The sequence below is a fragment of the Bos taurus genome, chromosome X (genome assembly GCF_002263795.3).
Source record: "Bos taurus isolate L1 Dominette 01449 registration number 42190680 breed Hereford chromosome X, ARS-UCD2.0, whole genome shotgun sequence".
NCBI lineage: Eukaryota > Metazoa > Chordata > Mammalia > Artiodactyla > Bovidae > Bos > Bos taurus.
This window is the reverse complement of record NC_037357.1, coordinates 68219711-68240665: the sequence shown is the minus strand read 5'-3', so window position 1 is coordinate 68240665 and position 20955 is coordinate 68219711. Positions and strand designations below refer to the sequence as shown.

At 36.8% G+C, this 20955-nt stretch overlaps 1 protein-coding gene across 2 annotated transcripts in view; it reads right to left on the bottom strand.

Annotated features, from left to right (window-relative positions):
• Nucleotides 1-615: 615 nt before the first annotated feature.
• Nucleotides 616-20955, bottom strand: part of HDX (highly divergent homeobox) — a 214890-nt gene continuing 194550 nt past the window's right edge. For both annotated transcript variants that reach the window (XM_024988576.2, XM_059883705.1), the window contains 2 exons: nt 5530-5652; nt 616-1280 (listed from right to left, as the gene is read on the bottom strand). In XM_024988576.2, the coding sequence (XP_024844344.1) occupies nt 1155-1280; nt 5530-5652 (249 nt within the window). In that variant the 3' untranslated portion in view covers nt 616-1154. The remainder of the gene's footprint in view (nt 1281-5529; nt 5653-20955) is intronic.

The window sequence follows — 20955 nt, the reverse complement described above, 5'->3', positions numbered from 1 at the left end:
CCACTAATAGAACAACTGGGTAGAATGCCCATTTTAGGAGTGTACTCATAGAATAGTATTCAGGAAATTCAGAGAACTGTGATTCACAACCAAAGTGGTATAATTCTTTTGGGTAGTTTCCTTGGGCTGATAACTCTGTGCAAGGCTCATATGGAAATGTGCTAAACTTGGTGGCAAACCTCAGTGACTAGATTAAAAAAAAAGAAAACTCAGTGGCTTACCTTGACTTCCTGTTTCATAAAATCTAAGAACTGAAAAAATATTATGATGACGGTGATAAACTTATAATACTTGTGCAACATTTCATCTAAGTTAGTTATACAAATTTAGTAGTAGAATGTGAATCTTATCAATATTTGTCACTTGCAGCAATAAAGAGTTCTCATTAAGATGAATCTTTTACATTTTGTTTCTATACATTTAACAATTTATTTGACTTCATGTTGGTTAAATTACTTTTCCATAATGCTCTTCCTCCTCCCCCCAAATATTTGGGTTAATAATGGAAGAATGTCAATATTTTGCAATTGTGTACTAGCAATCACTTCAATTTTCAATCATTAACTTAAGTCGAAATTTCACAGAAGTTTAAAAATGAGCCCCAAGATTTATCTAGGTTAAAACGTTTTTAATGTTTTGTTTTCAATTTTCAGCCTACTTTCCTGAGTAAAAGTGTATGTGGATGACAGGAAAAGGAGAGAGGAAGGAAGATGTAATGGTTACAAAAAGAAGACTAGTCAAGCTTCAGTAACTTGATAAACTATGTTGAAATATCTTTTTGTGTCTCTGGTCAAAGCTATTACTAAAACTAAGATTCATCTATAAAACAAACAAACAAAAAAGAACTTTCAGAAATTAGGCGTTATGCATTTCCTAGCTAAACTGCTCAAAATTAAATACATTTTCCTCCAGAGTTCCATCAGTTTGGAAAAAAACTCTCAAACAATGCTTTTAAATTTTACAAACTTTTTTTTGTACCATAAGTACCATTTTGCACCACAGCCATTATATCTGGTTCATCCTTCACAGAATACATTGCTTCAACAATATATTTTTCCAACTGAAGAATTTTGGGGCAGCACAATGCAACTATCTTGAAATGCATACCTGTTGGGTAGCCAAAAGGCTGTATCATATATCCCTCCCCACCCCAATCACAAACTGTCTGAGGCATTTTTCTCTGATAAAGAAGACACACTGAATGAGGTATCATCAGGCTCCGGCGAGGCATGATTGAAATCCATCTCTTCTAATTCAGGAGGTAAATCTGACAGCAATGCCTAAGTCAGAAAAATCAATTGTTTTGAATTAGTATTTGGACATATTTTTCCAACTTTATAGTTGTGGTCCTTTCACATTGATTTATTCTTACAGATTTAAAGAAAGGAGCATTTCTCTCTCAGAACTTTATACAACATCTTTTCTAAGAGAAAAACTCATCATATACTATTAAGGAAGTAATAAAATATTAGATCTTGAGAGTGTGGATTATGTAGAGTGCAACCTACAAACAGGGAGTAAGGAGAGAAATGAGCAACTACTCTGAACCAAATGCTCTGAAGTGTCTGAGATAAGTGATTTTCATACCAGTTTTGATTGTTCAGTGATCACTGCTAGAGGACTTTAAAATTGTATATAACTTATTAAAATACCCCTGCCCGGTTATACTGTCCATCACACTAAAATACAGTTCACAAGACTATTTTGAACTTCAGTGGGAGAAATAATAAAGCAATTAGGGGAAAAGTTCAGCTATTCTATTTTAGATAAAATTTTAGCATTTTAAAAGTCCAAGTGATTTTTTTTTTCTTTCCTTAGGCTATGGTCAAGCATTCACAAAGGCTCTGCTGAACCAGTGAATTTGGCTGTGTAATGATGTTTCTAGAGGATTGCTCATCTCTCTTTTGGAGTAATTAAGATAAGGGAAGAGCCATGAACTAAGTTTTGCCATGGTGTAATTGTTCCATCTGGAGTTGCAGAACATGCATTCATACTAGAGAAATAAATAATCAAGTTTTATCTGGCTGGCAGTGCTGATGTGCATTTGACCATCAGAAATGGCAAACTAAATGAATGATTTGCTGCTCCCAATACTAAAAATAATGTAACGTATTTCGACAATATTTAGACAACATTAGTTGTAGTGTTAGCTTTGGGTGCAATAGTAAAAAAAAGATCCAGTGCAGGTTTGCTTCTACCCAAATAATGAACAGAAAGACAGGGCATGTTAGAGAACACATGAAATCCACTGTTGAAATAAGACAGTACTCTCCTATTCTCTTTATTAAAAGAAGTGACAGTTGTAAATCCTATAGTTTTTTGTTTTAGAGCAGAGAGGAAAGATTAGAACTTTTTGTCAGGCTGCAAAAGGAAAGGCTAACTCCTGTCTGTACAAAAATTTATTTATTTTCTGCTATTAAATGGTTCATGAACTTCTTGGTGAAATTGAGAGTACTGTTTACAAAGCAGTCATCTAAAGGTACTACATGCTTTCTAAGGTTTCTAGGTTGTCATAATAGGGCACAGAACCATTTTCTTCTAGGTCAGTTGTTTACCACTAACCCAGTATAGTACAACAAAGCCTTTGCTGACAATGGTTGATCATAGTTTATGAGAAATACATCACTGGATTTATTTCACTTTGCAAGTGCAAAGAAGCCATATTAAAGAGGGCAAAGTGTTCCAATGAACAAAGCCTAGCTTACTGGAGAGTCATATAGGTGAGTAGACTTAAAGACATTTAAATTGTAGTGGGGAGACCTTCAAATCAAAGAACACTACTATGTATTTCTTTGTCATTGCATTTAATGTAGTTGCCTGACCAAAATCAGTACAGTATGAAATAGGAAAACTTTAATATCTGGGACAGAACGAGGCACTACTAATGCATGGGGTCCATTTAAAAATATTCCTTTTCGATATCTTTCTGGATTGCAACACTGGCACCTTGAACAAATGTTCAGATTTTGTCAGTTGCTAGAACTGTCTTTTTCATAGACTAAAGTGAACACAATGAACTTGCTTCACTCCAGGTTCTCTACCAGTCAGAGTGTGACCTACTGCCATTCTTCCCAAGAGATTATAACACTTCCCCCAATAGAATAGAATCACATAGTGAATTATCAAGGGAAGAAAGATCATAACTAATGACTTAGTAGAGTGCTGACAAAATTATTTTTTTTTTAAATCTCTATTGGTTTGGATAATCTAATATTCAGTCAGACATTATCATATATTTTCAAATCCTGGACTGCTTCATGGGGGCAAAATACTCTGTGGACCACTCATCTCACTCAACTTACCCAAATCAAGATTAACAGAAAAACAGAATTCTAAAATGAGAAACCAATGACACAATGATTCTCTTTTATTAGGCAGAATAAAAATCAAGTCCTTCCAGAAATAAACCTTTAAGCATTTCATAGAGTAAAGATCAGTAATTTATGAGCTGACTTGGGTAACTTTTGTGCTGGTATCTTCTATATTTTTAGACCGTATTTGGAGATCCATTATACTCAATCTCAAGTACAAAAATCAGTATTTTGTACTTGGATGCTGATTATATAGGCTATGATTTTCAGTACAATTTTTGTATAACTATCTCTTCCCCCTCCCTCAGCCAATGTTTTGTCCATATCTTAGTTCATCAGCCTTTTTTCAGAGGAAAAGTAGAAGAAAAGGGCAAAAGTAAAATGTACAATAGGTACTTTTCTTATTTTTTAATGGTTTTGGGGGAAGGATAAAGCCAGGTTAGAATAAAAAAATAAAATGCAGCTTGTGTGCTATTCCTAGCTATAAAAAGTCATAGACAACTGTGAATAAGCTGACCACACAACTCTGAAATACAAACCATGCATGATTTTTAGGACTAGGACAACACTCCAAATTACTCCCATATTGAACCTAATTCTACTTTTCCTTTCTTTAATATTAATGTAATTAAAAATTACAGTTCTTTGGGGAACAAATTCAAGACTATCATCTTATTCATTTAAAATCTGTACTTTAGATTCCTAAAAAAAAATACATTTTCAATATGCCATAGAATATGCTTAGCTCACATAATAAACCAAAATGCTTAAATAAAACTGTCAAATATGACTGGTAACTACCATCTTGGGATGTCTGTGTGTGTACAGAATGGGGAGAGCACAATTCATGAAACTGGACTCATAATATACATGCTAGATTAAGCCTCATGAGTAAATTATAGCTTAAATTTTGTGGTTCAGTACTTTGATGAAATATATAAAGACATTTTCCTTATGAAAAGCAGGAGAATTCTGGTATGCTAAGACTAATCTTTTTCCTTGGAAATGACTGGAATAGGCTACATACATCTTGCTTGGATATAAGGAATAAATGCTTGTACTCTAGCTGAATAGAAACCACTGAGACTGCTTCCTAATTAAGGCTTACCTGTGTAATATACTACTTACATTGAATTTCTCTGACAATCAGGAATCAACATGGTAGTCCACAACTCAGAGGCATATTTGGTATCATTTAGTATTAAATATAACATATTTAGTATTAAATATAACATTTAACATAATTCTATATTCTTTTTTTTTTTTTTAGGTTACCCTGGTGGCTCAGATGGTAAAGAATGTGCCTGCAATGCAGAAGACCCGAGCTTGATCCCTGGGTTGGGAAAACCTCCTAGAGTAGGAAATGGCACCCAATTCCAATATTCTTGCCTGGGAAATCCCAAGGAGAGAGGAGCCTGGCAAGCCACAGTTTACAGGGTTGCAAAGAGTCAGACATGACTGAGTGACACTAACATATTCCTTTTTAGCAAGATTAATAAATTATTACACAAATTTTAACAGAAAAAGTGAGGCAGAAAATGTAATCTGGGAAGAATTTGCCAAAAAAAAAAAAAATCCACAGTGACAAACACAAGACATTTCATTTCATCTTTGGGGTAGTGGAATCAAACACTATAGTTAAATTGGGAAAAGTAAATGCTGCACTGTGGTTACAAAGAATTTCACAAAGTAATTTCAATTTTTTTAGTGATGTGCAACATATCATGAAATAGAAGGTATTCAAACACCTGTGAACTTTAGTAGGGGCTGTAAGGTAACTGAAATCCAGAAGAGAGGCAAATGCCTCACTTCTTTCATTCACAGGAGGTCCTAAAATATGTGCCTCTCCAGTTAGTGTAACCCCATCTTTACAACTGTTTTGAGAATTTCTTTAAAATTAATTAAATGAAAAAATATGTACAAGATAGAGAATAGAGTCAATAATTATATTTTAAAAATTTTAAATGTTTTGCCTACTTGATACTGGCTTGGAATTAACAAAGTATGTTAATCATTTTGATTTTCCACTAAAGCAGCACACAAAATCTGAGTATTTATTCCCAAGAAAGCTATATTAACAAGTCAGGAGGTAACAAATCCTTCCTTGATGACAAGCAGGAATGAGGTATAAAAATGAAAAGAATATGAAGAACCCAAGTGTGACTTGCCACTTTTCAACATTTTATGTTATAATTTACTATTCTCTTCTGTTGCTTACCTGTTGTTGTTCCTTATTGTCAGCTTTTATAGCTAGTATCAAGCTTCTTACAAATGTCTGAAGTTTAAAATTTTTTTGCTTCTGAATCTCTAACTCATTTTCAATGAATCTGACTTCTTCATTCTGAAGGAGAAAGCATCAAATAATAAATTACTCTGTGCAAACCTAGGACTACACATGTTTGATGCACAATAAAACTTTTAAAAAGCAATCAAATTATAGAGACAATAAAAAGATAAAAGTTTAGCATAAAGGATTCTAAAACACAGAAGTAAATTATCCTATTACTCAAAGGCTGCCTTTTAAGCAAATCACCAACAGAAAATAATCTGCAAGGTCAAAAATCCAATCAAATAAATTCAGGTAAGAGAAAAATCAAGAAGCAGTTCCCTTCTTGGAAAGACTCATCCTACAGTAAACCTAATTAGCATTCAGATTAGGATTAAGAATAGATAGAGCCCAATTTACCCCAAGTAAAGAGCAATAGCAGATGCAGTAATGCTGAACGTATCATTCACAAAGTCAAACACTGAGAAGTAAAAAGATTATTATTCTGTAACAAAGAGGGACTGAAATTTTTCATAAGACTATCAAATAGTTTGCTGAACCCCCCACCCTTATGTAAGAGTCTGTTATTCAGAAAATATCTCGAAATTTACAATGATTTGAAACTCAGTCTCTCTTCACTATTTTTCCTAGTTGTGTAGGAAAAGAAAAATAAACTAGGTTTGGGAGGATTTTAGTGTCAGACCTACTGATAATTGTGTAAACTAGGGCAGGACAATTAACCTGTGATTGTATATACTCGTCAATAAAATGGATATAATACTAGTAATCATTGGCAATTCTAGATTGAGGGTTATAAGGGTCAAATAAGATAATGGCCATGAAATTGCTCTATATAGATTTACTATTTAAGCTACAGAAGTTAAGAACATGTGATATTGGTGAAAGTGTGGACATATAGATCAATGGACACAATAGAGAGTTCAGAAATATATATTATATATTGCATTATATGTGTATATATATGTACACACACATGCAAATTTGGTTGACTTTTGATTAAGATGCTGAGGTAATTCAATGCACAAAGAATAATCTTTCAACATTTCAAAAAAGAGTGGTTGAAAACTTGTAAATCCATACCCCCTTCAAAAAAGATTATCAAACCTTAACTCACATAATATACAAAATATAATGAGAAGTGGATACCAGACCTAAATGTAAAACCAAAAACTATAAAACTTCTAGAGGAAAACTGAGGGAAAACTCTCTATGTCCTTGGGTTAGGCAAAAAAATTTCAATAAGACACAAAAATCATGAAACTTAAAGAATTCATTAAAAAAAGAGAAATCCCACATCATTGCTTTTCAAAAGATACTATTAAGAAAATGAAAATACAAGCTATATATTAGGATGAAAAATTTGTAAATCACAAATACGATAAAGGACTTGTATTCAGGATGCATAAAGAGCTCTTATAGAACAAATATAGGACCACCAACAGAATAAAAATCAGGTGAAATATTTGAACATACAATTTATCAAAGAAGATATAAGAGTGACCAATAAACACTTGAAAATGTTTGATATTGTTTGTCATAAAGGAAATGCAAATTAAAACCACAAAGAGATGCTACCAGCAACATACTGTTGTTGTTGATGTTCAGTCACTCAGTCTTGTCTGACTCATTGTGACTCCATGGACTGCAGCATGCCAGGCTTCCCTGACCTTCATCATCTCCTGGAGTTTGCTCAAAATCATGTCCTTTGAGTCAGGGATGCTATCCAGCTATCTCATCCTCTGTCATCCCCTTTTCCTCCTGCCTTCAATCTTTCTCATCATGATCTCCCAGCATCAGGCCAAAGTATTGGAGCTTCAAATTCAGCATCAGTCCTTCCAATGAATATTCAGGATTGATTTCCTTTAGGATTGACTGGTTTGATATCCTTGCTCTCCAAGGGACTCTCAAGAGTCTTCTCCAGCATCACAGTTCAAAAGCATGAATTCTTCAGCATTCTTCTTTATGGTACAAATCTCACATCCATCCACGACTACTGAAAAAACTAAAGCTTTGACTAAACGGACCTTCATTGGCAAAGTGATACCTCTGCTTTTTAATACCCTGTCTAGGATTGTTATAGTTTTTCTTCTAACGAACAAGCATCTTTTATTTTCACGGCTTTAGTCAACCATTTTAAGTAATTTTTGAGCTCAAGAAAATAAAGTCTGTCTCTGTTTCTCTTGTTTCCCAATCTATTTGCCATGAAGTGATGGGACCGGGTGCCATAATCTTAGTTTTTTGAATGTTGAGTTTTAAGCCAGCTTTTTCAGTCTCCTCTTTCACCTTCACCAAGAGACTTTTTAGTTCTTCTTTGCTTTCTGCCTTTAGGGTGGTGTCATTTGCACATGTCATCTGCACTATTTCTCTTGGCAATCTTGATTCCAGTTGTGCTTCATTCAGCCCTGTATTTTGCATGATATAGTCTACATATAAGTTTATAAGCAGAGTGATAATTACATCCTTGACATACTCCTTTCCTAATTTTGAACCAGTCCATTGTTCCATGTTCTGTTGTATAAACTATTGCTTCTTTACATGCATACAGGTTTCTCAGGAGGCAGGTAAGGTGGTCTTGTATTCCCAGAAACATACTACAATAGATTATGTTAAAGAGACTGACAGTAGCAAGTGCTGATGAGAAGAATGTGGAGCAATTAAAAGTCTCATATTTTGTTGGTGGAAGGGTAAAGCCATACAGCCACTTTGGGAAATGTCTTGCAGTTTCTTATAAAATTAAATATAGCCTTTCTTACCATTTGACTCAGCAATCCTACTCTTAAGTATTTACCCAAGGGATGTGAAAATGCATGTCTACAAAAAGACATACATGAATATTCATAGCAGCTTTATTTATAATAGCCCCAAACTAGATGTAACACAAATGTTCATCATCAGATGAATAATACATTGTGGTCATGTTTACACAATTGTGTCCAATGTCAAAACTAAATGTATGAAAAGATGAATTTTATTATACATAAATTATTATATCAAAAACATTATTAAAAATTATTAGCCAGCTAATAATTGAAAATAAGCTATGAGCATCCTCTGCAACTGGAGAACCTGTCTCAAAGAGAATAGCAGGAACTTTAACATCATTTGCTCAAAAAGCTGCAGAAAATATATTAAAAATTGTTAATTCCATGGGCATACCTTTTACAATTGAGAGGATACAGTTATATTAACCACATTCAATCTATGGACATGCTTACTGCATCAGTTATATCAATACAATTTAGAACTTATTTACCCTAATAAAATGGCTTCCTTTTCAGATCATTTAATATCAAGTGAATGATCTGCAAATGATTCAAGCTAAATTCTTTATTTAAAGGCATTCTACAGTAATCTAAATTATAGGTAAGCATTATAATAAAATTTCACTTGTTCATGCCATAATACATTTGACTAATTCTAAACATTTTATTTTATTAATATTTATTGTCAGAACAACAGTATTAGTAAAGTACTGGTCAGGAAGTCTTTTTGAATACAGAAGATATCTATCTTCATTATCCCAGTGTCTCCTTTGAAAGCACAAGTCTATCTGAGCTACACTCACTGTTCACTAGAAACATTTTAAAAACAATTCACATTTGGAGAAGTCAGGAAGCATCTTTTGTTATGCAGACCTCTAATTTCTACTCGAACTATTCCTCTTCCTTAGTATTTATGTAATGTTTTAAAACATAAATAGCTTTAAGATAATTTAATATTACAGACATTTTCTTCTTGGTGCTGTGATTTGCAAGCCTATTAAACACTTCCTATATTTCAGGAAGTGATTTGTGTGGCCTTTTAAGATTTGCCTAAGTTAATGGTTTGTGAGGAAGTAGTAAGATAAACATCAGTCACTTATTTCACAAAATAAGACCTAGCTAATTTTTCTTATTAAAATCGTCCCTGTATTTCCACTAAGTATTGTCAATTATTCTCCAAGATGACTGTAGGAAGCACTCAAGGTTTCATATGGACCAGCGCTTTGATCTTTCTTTGACAAAGGAGGCAAAAATATACAATGTAGAAAAGACAATCTCTTTAACAAGTGGTGCTGGGAAAACTAGACAATCACCTGTAAAAAATGAAACTAGAACACTTTCTAACACCATACATAAAAATAAATGCAAAATGGATTAAAGATCTAAATGTAAAACCAGAAACTATAAAACTCTTAGAGGAAAACATAGGCAGAACACTCTGACATAAATCACAGCAAGATCCTCTATGATCCACCTTCCAGAATAATGGAAATAAAAACAAAAATAAACAAATGGGGCCTCAGTTCAGTTCAGTTCAGTCGCTCAGTCATGTCCGACTGTTTGTGACCCCATGAATCACAGCATGCCAGGCCTCCCTGTCCATCACCAACTCCCAGAGTTCACCCAAACTCATGTCCATTGAATCGATGATGCCATCAAGCCATCTCGTCCTCTGTTGTTCCCTTCTCCTCCTGGCCCCAATCCCTCCCAGCATCAGAGTCTTTTCCAATGAGTCAACCCTTCACATGAGGTGGCCAAAGTACTGGAGTTTCAGCTTTAGCATCATTCCCTCCAAAGAAATCCCAGGGCTGATCTCCTTCAGAATGGACTGGTTGGATCTCCTTGCAGTCCAAGGGACTCTCAAGAGTCTTCTCGAACACCACAGTTCCAAAGCATCAATTCTTCAGCGCTCAGCTTTCTTCACAGTCCTAATTAAACTTAAAAGCTTTTGCACCACTAAGGAAACTATAAGTAAGGTGAAAAGACAGCCTTAAGAGTGGGAGAAAATAATAGCAAATGAAGCAACTGACAAACAACTAATCTCAAAAGTATACAAGCAACTCCTACAGCTCCATTCCAGAAAAATAAATGACCCAATCCAAAAATGGGCCAAAGAATTAAGTAGACATTTCTCCAAAGAAGACATACAGATGGCTAACAAACACATGAAAAGAATGCTCAACATCACTTATTATCAGAGAAATGCAAATCAAAACCATTATGAGGTACCATTTCACGCCAGTCAGAATGGCTGTGATCCAAAAGTCTACAAGCAATAAATGCTGGAGATGGTGTGGAGAAAGGGGAACCCTCTTACACTGTTGCTGGGAATGCAAACTAGTACAGTCACTCTGGAGAACAGTGTGGAGATTCCTTAAAAAACTGGAAATAGAACTGCCTTATGACCCAGCAATCCCACTGCTGGGCATACACACTGAGGAAACCAGAATTGAAAAAGACACGTGTACCCCAATGTTCATTGCAGCACTGTTTATAATAGCCAGGACACGGAAGCAACCTAGATGTCCATCAGCAGATGAATGGATAAGAAAGCAGTGGTACATATACACAATGGAGTATTACTCAGCCATTAAAAAGAATACATTTGAATCAGTTCTAATGAGGTGGATGAAACTGGAGCCTATTATACAGAGTGAAGTAAGCTAAAAAGAAAAACACCAATACAGTATACTAACGCATATATATGGAATTTAAAAATATGGTAACAATAACCCTGTATACGAGACAGCAAAAGAGACTCTGATGTATAGAACAGTCTTTTGGACTCTGTGGGAGACGGTGGGATGATTTGGGAGAATGGCATTTAAACATGTATATCATATATGAAAAGAGTCGCCAGTCCAGGTTCGATGCATGACACTGGATGCTTGGGGCTGGTGCACTGGGATGACCAGAGGGATGGTACGGGGAGAGAGGAGGGAGGAGGGTTCAGGATGGGGAACACGTGTATACCTGTGGCGGATTCATGTTGATGTATGGCAAAACCAATACAACATTTTAAATTTAAAAAATAAAATAAAATAAATTTTAAAAAAAGAAAAAAAAAGAATGGAAGAAAATAATAGCAAATGAAACAACTGACAAAGAATTAATCTCAAAAATATACAAGCAGCTCAATACCAGAAAAATAAACAACCCAATCAAAAAATGGGCCAAAGAACTAAACAGACATTTCACCAAAAAAGACATACAGATGGCTAACAAACACATGAAAAGATTCTCAACATCACTTATTATCAGAGAAATGCAAATCAAAACCACAATGAGAGGAGTGCAAAAATGGAGGAGGAATAGGATGTGGAGACCACTTTCTCTCCAAAAAATTCATCAAAAGATCATTTGAACACTGAGAAAATTCCACAAAACAACTTCTGAACGCTAGTGAAGGACACCAGGCACCCAGAAAGACAGCCCATTGTCTTCAAAAGGAGATAAGACAAAATATAAAAGATAAAAAGAGAGACAAAAGAGTTAGGGATGGAGACCTTACCCAGGGAGGGAGTCTTAAAAGAGGAGAAGTTTCCAAACACCAGGAAACCCTCTCATGGGCAGGTCTGTGGGGAGTTTCAGAATCTCAGAGGGCAACATAACCGGGAGGAAAAATAAATAAATAAAATCCACAGATTATGTGCCTAACCACAACTCCCAGTGAACTAGCCCAGACACTCACATCCCCCACCAGCAAGTGGGGGCTGAACAGGGAGGTGCGGGCTGAATTGCTTAGAGTAAGGACCAGGCCTGAATGCCCTGAGGAAAGTCTGAGGGAGCTAACGTTGAGATAGCAACCCAAAATGTGGGATAGCCAGAGATGGAAAAAAAAAGAAAGAATTTTCCCACGAAATGCTCTAACCTAAGTCACTGCTGGGCCCACTCACAGAACAAAGGATTGAGTGAATACCAGAGGAAAGCTAGCCAGCAGCGGACCAGCAGTGGACCGGCTCATCCCCCACCAGAGGCAGAGAGGCAGGCGGGTGAAGGCCAGAGCCGGAAAGCGAGGGGCAACCTTGACCCCAGAGGTGGCATCCTCTACCAAACTGCGAGCAGGCTCCCAGTTGCTAACCAAGTCTTCCTGGGATCCTTGATGCTTGACATCCACCAGGATGGTCGCAGCCAGAGATCAGCTCCCCAGAGGAGACACACAGCACACCTGAGACGGCGCTCCCGCTGCACATACAGGAAACTGAGCAGCTGGGATAGGGGAGGTGATAAGACTCACCGCTTACTGGGGAGTGTGCTCTCACCAAGCACCTGGTCGCCTGAGCTGTTCAGACCTGGGAAGGGCACAAAACACAGGCCCAACCGAGTCTGTGCCCTTGTGGAGTACCGAGAACCTGAACCTGGGTGGCTTAAACCCGGGAAGTGCACACAACCCAGGGCCCGCTTTAGGCAGTTCCCCTGCAGAGCAACCTGGACCCTGAGCAGTATAGACCCGGTAAGCACACAGGTCATGAGCAGGGACAAACCCAGTGTGGCCCAGACACTGCGAGCACGCCCCACACATACCAGTGATATTTGTTTGCAGTGTTCCTCCCTCGCCGCAGCACAATTGAACAAGTGAGCCTAAATAAATGACCACCTTCGCTACCTTGTGTCAGGGTGGAAATTAGACACTGAAGAGGCGTGCAAACAGGGGAAGCCAAAATAAACAATGAAGAAGGAACTGCTTTGGAAGTGACAGGTGCAACAAATTAAAACCCTGTAGTTTGCACTGACTACATTGGAAGGGGCCTATAGACCTTGAGAAAAAGTATAAGCTGGAACAAGGAAATATCTGAAATTGAACTGACCCCACACTGCCCTCAACAGCTCCAGAGAAATTCCTAGATATATTTTACTACTATCATTTTTAATTTTTTTTTATTTTTAAGTTCTTTATTACTCCTTTAATTTTCATTTTTATAACCTACTATTACCTTGCAAAAAAATACCCTATTTTTAAAGCTAATTTCATATGTATATTTTTTTATAATTTTTGTGATTTTTTTTAAATATTGTATTTTTGAGAGTTTAAACTCTACTCTAGATTTTTAATATTTGCTTTGTGATATTTGTTATCAATTTTGTACCTTTAGGAAACCCATCTTCAATACTCATTTTTACATAGGAGTGTGATTATTGGCTTTTTTTCTCTCTCCCCTTTTGATTCTCCTTTTTCTCCCCCAGGTAACCTCTATCTCCTCTGTCCCCCTTCTCTTCTCTACTTAATTCTGTGAATCTCTTTGGGTGTTCCAGGCTGTGGAGAACACTTAGGTAACTGCTCACTGGCTAAATTGGTCTTTCTCCTTTTGACTCCCCCTCCTCTCCTCCTGGTCACCTCTGTCTCCTTCCTCCCTCTTCTCTTCTCTATGGAAATCCGTGAACCTCTCAGAGTGTTCCAGACTCTGAAGAGCAAATAGGGAATTGATTACTGGCTAGATTGCTCTCTCCCCTTTTGATTCCCCCTCTTCTCCTCCTGGTCACCTCTATCTCCCTCCTCCCACTTATTTTCTCCATGTAACTCTTTGAACCTCTCTAGGTGTCCCTTACTGTGGAGAATTGTTTCACCATTAACCTAAATGTTCTATCACTGGTGTACTATGGATGGAGAAGTCTTGAGGCTACTGTAAGAACAAGACTGAAAGCCAGAGGCAGGAGGATTAAGTCCAAAACTTGAGAACATCAGAAAATGCCTGACTCCAGGGAACATTAATCAACAAGAGCTCATCCAAAAGTTTCCATACCTACACTGAAACCAAGTTCCACCCAAGAGCAAACAAATTTCAGAGCAAGACATACCAAGCTAATTCTCCAACAACTCAGGAACATAATCCTGAGCCTTAAAATACAGGTGGCAAAAAGTCTCACCAAACCCATAGACACCTCAAAACTCACTACTGGACACTTCATTGCACTACAGAGAGAAGAGATCCAGCTCCACCCATCAGAACACTGACACAAGCTTCCCTAACCAGGAAACCTTGAAAGCCACTCGTCCAACCCCACCAACAGGGAAGAACTTCCACAATAAAGAGGAACCACAAACTTCCAGGCTATTGAAAAGGGACACACAACACAGCAATCTAAACAAAATGAAAGACAGAGACATATTCAGCAGGTAAAGGAACATGATAAATGTCTACCAAACCAAACAAAACAGCAGGAGATAGTCTATCTGAAAGAAAATTCAGAATAATGATAGTAAAAATGATCCAAAATCTTGAAAACAAAATGGAGTTACAGATAAATAATCTGGAGACAAAGATTGAGAATATGCAAGAAAAAATTAACAAGGACCTAGAAGAAATAGAAAAGAGTCAACCAATAATGAATAATTGTCAGGAGCTGCATTAGGCATTACTGACATAATGGAGGCACGGCCCCAACTCCCTCTCCTCATCTCTCAAGTATGGTCCCAGGATGAAGAGTTAGGCCTTGTGATTCTGACTTGTTCTTTCCTTTCTTTGGTTGAGTTGGCTCAAAAGAATGTTAAGGTGCTTTAGAGAAACATGAGAAAGCACAAAGCCTTTTGCAGTTGTGCCTAGAAAATAATTTGTTCAAGGATCTTTACAAAGAATGTCCCAGGATGAGCATGTAGGCCGCAGCTTGAGGCCATGGGAAGGATTATTATCTGAGACCTGTTTGTGAAGGGAATGTTTATGGCAAAAGAAGTTTGCTGAGTTTAGGGTTTAAGATTAATTAAGAATAGCTAGAAGCCTTTTTAGGAGATAATGATCTTAAGATGCTAGGGGCAAACAGGATTTGAAAGATAAGAAAGAAACTGAGGAATGTAGCATGAGTTACAATGTAATCACAAGTTAAGTACAGTAAATCAGGGTGGGGGAAACTAAAAACCTCTGACCTAATGCTTTTGTCAAAGTATAAAAGATAACCTGAAGCTTGAAATAAACATGTAGTCCCGTACTTCGAGTCAGAGGCTACATCATCGTCCGTCGACACTGTCCATCTCTTCAGATTGAATCCCTGGTTGCTGGAGCTGGACTCCAGCACATAATACAAAAACTGAGATCAAAAGTACTCTGGAGGGAACCAACAGTAGAGTAACTGAGGGAGAAGATAGGATAAGTGAGGCGGAAGATAGAATGGTGGAAATAAATGAAGCAGAGGGAAAAAAGAAAAAAAGAATTAAAAGAAATGAGGACAACCGCAGAGACCTCTGGAACAATGTTAAATGCCCCAACATTTGAATCATAGGAGTCCCAGAAGAAGAGACAAAAAGAAAGGCCATGAGAAAATACTTGAGGAGATAATAGTTGAAAACTTCCCTAAAATGGGGAAGGAAATACCCACCCAAGTCCAAGAAACCCAGAGAGCCACAAACAGGAAAATTCAAGGCAAAACACCCCAAGTTACATATTAATCAAATGAACGAAGATCAAACACAAAGAACAAATATTAAAAGCAGCAAGGGAAAGACAACAAATCACACTCAAGGGGATTCCCATATAGATAACAGCTGATCTGTCAATAGAAACTCTTCAAGGCAGAAGGGACCGTCAGGACATACTTAAAGTGTTGAAAGAGAAAAACCTACAAGCCAGATTCATGAACTCAGCAATGATCTCATTCAAATATGAAGGAGAAATCAAAAGCTTTACAGACAATCAAAACCTGAGAGAATTCAGCACTCCCAAACTAGCTCTTCAACAAATGCTAAAGGATCTTCTCTAGACAGGAAGCACAGAAAGTGTGCATAAACTTGAACCCAAAACAACAAAGTAAATGGCAACAGGATCATACTTATCAATAATTACCTTAAATGTAAATGGGTTGAATGCCCCAACCAAAAGACAAACACCGGTTGAATGGATATAAAAACAAGACCCCTATATATGTTGTCTACAAGAGACCCACCTCAAAACAAGGGACACATACAGACTGAAAGTGGAAGGGCTGGAAAAAGATATTTTACACAAATGGAGACCAAAGAAAGCAGGAGTAGCAATACTCATATCAGATATAATAGACTTTGAAATAAAGCCTGTGAAAAGAGACAAAGAAGGACACTACATCATGATCAAAGGATCAATCCACGAAGAAGATATAACAGTTATAAATATATATGCACCCAACATAGGAGCACCACAGTATGTAAGGCAAATGCTAACATATATGAAAGGAAAAACTAACAGTAACACAATAATAATAGGAGACTTTAATACCCTACTCAAACCCATGGATAGATGAACTAAACAGAAAATTAGCAAGGAAACAAAAACTTTAAATGATACAATGGACCAGATAGACCTAATTGATATCTATGGGATATTTCACCCCGAAATAATTAATTTCACCTTTTTCTCAAGTCTACACGGAACCTTCTCCAGGATAGACCACATCCTGGGACATAAATCTACCCTTGGTAAATTAAAAAATTGAAATCAGCTCAAGCATCTTTTCTGATCACAAAGCAGTGAGATTAGATGTCAACCACAGGGAAAAAAAAAAACTATTAAAAATACAAACATATGGAAGCTAAAAACACACTTCTGAATAATAAACAAATCACAGAAGAAATAAAAAAAAAACAAATCAAAATATGCATAAAAATGAATGAAAATGAACACAGAACAACCTTTGGGATTCAGTAAAAGCAGTGCTAAGGGGAAGGTTCATAGCAATACAAGCCTACATCAAGAAACAGGAGAGAAATCAAATAAATAACCTAACTGTACACCTAAAGCAACTAGAAAAAGAAGAATGAAGAACCCCAGGGTTAGTAGAAGGAAAGAAATCATAAATATTAGGGCAGAGATAAATATAAAAAGAACAAAGGAGACCATAGCAAAAATCAACAAAGCTAAAAGCTGGTTCTTTGAGAAGATAAATAAAATAGACAAACTGTTAGCCAGACTCATCAAGAAACAAAGGGAGAAGAATGTAACCAACAAAATTAGAAATGAAAATGGAGAAATCACAATGACAACATAGAAATACAAAGGATCATAAGAGACTACTATCAGCAACTATATGCCAATAAAATGGACAACTTTGATGAAATGGACAAATTCTTAGAAAGTATAACTTTCTAAAACTGAACCAGGAAGGAAAAGAAAATCTTAAGAGACCCATCACAAGCACAGAAATTGAAACTGTAATCAGAAATCTTCCAAAAAACAAAAGCCCAGGACCAGATTGCTTTACAGCTAAATTCTATCAAAAACTTAATTAAGAGCTAAAACCTATCCTACTCAAACTCCTCCAGAAAATTGCAGAGGAAGCTAAACTTTCAAACTCATTCTATGAGGTGACCATCACCCTAATACCAAAACCGGACAAAGATGCCACACAAAAAAGAAAACTACAGGCCAATATCACTGATGAACATAGATGCAAAAATCCTCAACAAAATTCTAGCAAACAGAATCCAACAACATATTAAGAAGATCATACATTGTGACCAAGTGGGCTTTTTCCCAGGGATGCAAGGATTTTTAAATATCGCAATTCAATCAATGTGATACACCATATTAACAAATTAAATTATAAAAACCATATGATTATCTCATTAGATGCAGAAAAAGCCTTTGACAAAATTCAACATTCATTTATGATAAAATCCCTTCAGATAGCAGACATAGAAAGAACATACCTCAATATAATAAAAGTCATATATGATAAACCCACAGCAAACATTATCCTCAATGGTGAAAAACTGAAAGTGTTTCCTGTAAGTCAGGAACAAGACAAGGATATCCACTCTCACCGCTACTATTCAACATAGTTTTGTAAATTTTAGCCACAGCCATCAGAGAAGAAAAAGAAGTAAATGGAATCCAGACTGGAAAAGAAATAAAACTCTCACTGTTTGCAGTTGACATGATCCTCTACATAGAAAACCCTAAAGACTCCACCAAAAAATTACTAGAGCTAATCAATGAATACAGTAAAGTTTCAGGATATAAAACTAACACTCAAAAAACCATTGCATTCCTATACACTAACAATGAGAATACAGAAAAGAAATTAAGGAAACAATTTCATTCACCATTACAATGAAAAGAATAAAATACTTAGGAATAAATCTAAAGAAATAAAAATCTTGTATATAGAAAACTATAAAACACTGATGAAAGAAATCACAGCTGACACAAATAGAGTAATATTCCATGTTCATGGATTGGAAGAATCAATATAGTGAAAATGAGTATACCACCCAAAGCAATTTATCGATTCAATGCAATGCCTATTAAGCTACCAACAGTATGCAGATGACACCACCCTTATGGCAAAAAGTGAAGAGCAACTAAAAAGCCTCTTGATGAAAGTGAAAGTGGAGAGTGAAAAAGTTGGCTTAAAGCTCAACATTCAGAAAATGAAGATCATGGCATCTGGTCTCATCACTTCATGGGAAATAGATGGGGAAACAGTGGAAACAGTGTCAGACTTTATTTTTGGGGGCTCCAAAATCATTGCAGGTGGTGACTGCAGCCATGAAATTAAAAGATGCTTACTCCTTGGAAGGAAAGTTATGACCAACCTAGATAGCATATTCAAAAGCAGAGACATTACTTTGCCAACAAAGGTTCGTCTAGTCAAGGCAATGGTTTTTCCTGTGGTCATGTATGGATGTGAGAGTTGGACTGTGAAGAAGGCTGAGCACTGCAGAATTGATGCTTTTGAACTGTAGTGTTGGAGAAGAGTCTTGAGAGTCCCTTGGACTGCAAGATCCAACCAGTCCATTCTGAAGGAGATCAGCCCTGGGATTTCTTTGGAAGGAATGATGCTAAAGCTGAAACTCCAGTACTTTGGCCACCTCATGTGAAGAGTTGACTCATTGGAAAAGACTCTGATGCTGGGAGGGATTGGGGGCAGGAGGAGAAGGGGACGACAGAGGACAAGATGGCTGGATGGCATCACTGACTCAATGGACGTGAGTCTGAGTGAACTCCATGAGTTGGTGATGGACAGGGCGGCCTGGCGTGCTGTGATTCATGGGGTCGCAAAGAGTGGGACCGACTGAGTGACTGAACTGAGAACAAATAATTTCCCAATTTGTATGGAAATACAAAAAACCTTGAATAGCAAAAGCAATCTTGAGAAAGAAGAATGGAGAATCAACCTGCAAGACTTCAGGCTGTACTACAAAGCTATCGTCATCAAGACAGTATGGTACTGGCACAAAGACAGAAATATAGATCAATGGAACAAAATAGATAGCCCAGAGATAAATCCACACACCTATGGACACCTTATCTTTGACAAAGGAGGCAATAATATACAATGGAGAAAAGACAATCTCTCCAACAAGTGGTGCTAGGAAAACTGGTCAACCACTTGTAAAAAATGAAACTAGAACGCTTTTAACACCATACACAAAGATAAACTGAAAATGCATTAAAGATCTAAATGTAAGACCAGATCTAAACTACAAAACTCCTAGAGGTAAACATAGGCAAAACACCCTCTTACATAAATCATAGCAGGATCTTCTATGAGCCACTTCCCAGAGTAATGGAAATAAAAGCAAAAATAAATAAATGGGACCTAATTAAACTTAAAAGTTTTTGCAAAAAGAAGGAAACTATAAGCAAGGTGAAAAGACAGCCTTCAGAATAGGACAAAGTATTAGCAAATGAAGCAACTGACAAAGAATTAATCTCAAAAATATACAAGCAGCTCCTGCAGCTCAATTCCAGAAAAATAAGAGACCCAATCAAAAAACTAGACCCAAAAGAACTACACAGTAGACCCAAAGAACTACACAAACATTTCTCCAGAGAAGACATACAGATGGCTAACAAACACACAAAAAGATGCTCAACATAGCTCATTGTCAGTTAAATGCAAATCAAAACCATCTCACCCCAGTCAGAATGGCTGATATCAAAAGTCTACAAACAATAAATTCTGGAGAGGTTGTGGAGAAAAAGGAACGCTCTTACACTGTTGATGGAAACGCAAACTAGTACAGCCACTATGGAGAACACTGTAGAGATTCCTTAAAAAACTGGAAATAGAAGTGCCATATGACTCAGCAATCCCACTGCTGGACATACACATGGAGGAAACCAGAATTGAAAGAGACACATGTACCCTAATGTTCATTGCAGCACTGTGTATAATAGCCAGGACATGGAAGCAACCTAGATGTCCATTGGCAGATGAATGGATAAGAAAGCAGTGGTACATATACACAATGGAATATTACTCAGCTATTAAAAAGAATGCTTTTGAATCAGTTCTAATAAGGTGGATAAAACTGGAGCCTATTATACAGAGCGAAGTAAGTCAGAAAGAAAAATTGCAAAACAGTATACTAATGCATGTATATGGAATTTAGAAAGATGGTAATGATGACCCTATATGCAAGACAGCAAAAGAGACACAGACTTTTGGACTCTGTGGGAGAAGGTGAGAGTGGGATGATTTGAGAGATTAGCATTGAAGCATGTATATTATCATATGTGAAATAGATCACCAGTCCAGTTTCAATGCATGAGATAGGGTGCTCAGGGCTGGTGCACTGGGATGATCCTGAGTGAAGGGATGGGGAGGGAGGTGGGAGGGGTGTTCAGGATGGGGGACACATGAACACCCATGGCTGATTCATGTGAATGTATGGCAAAACCCACCA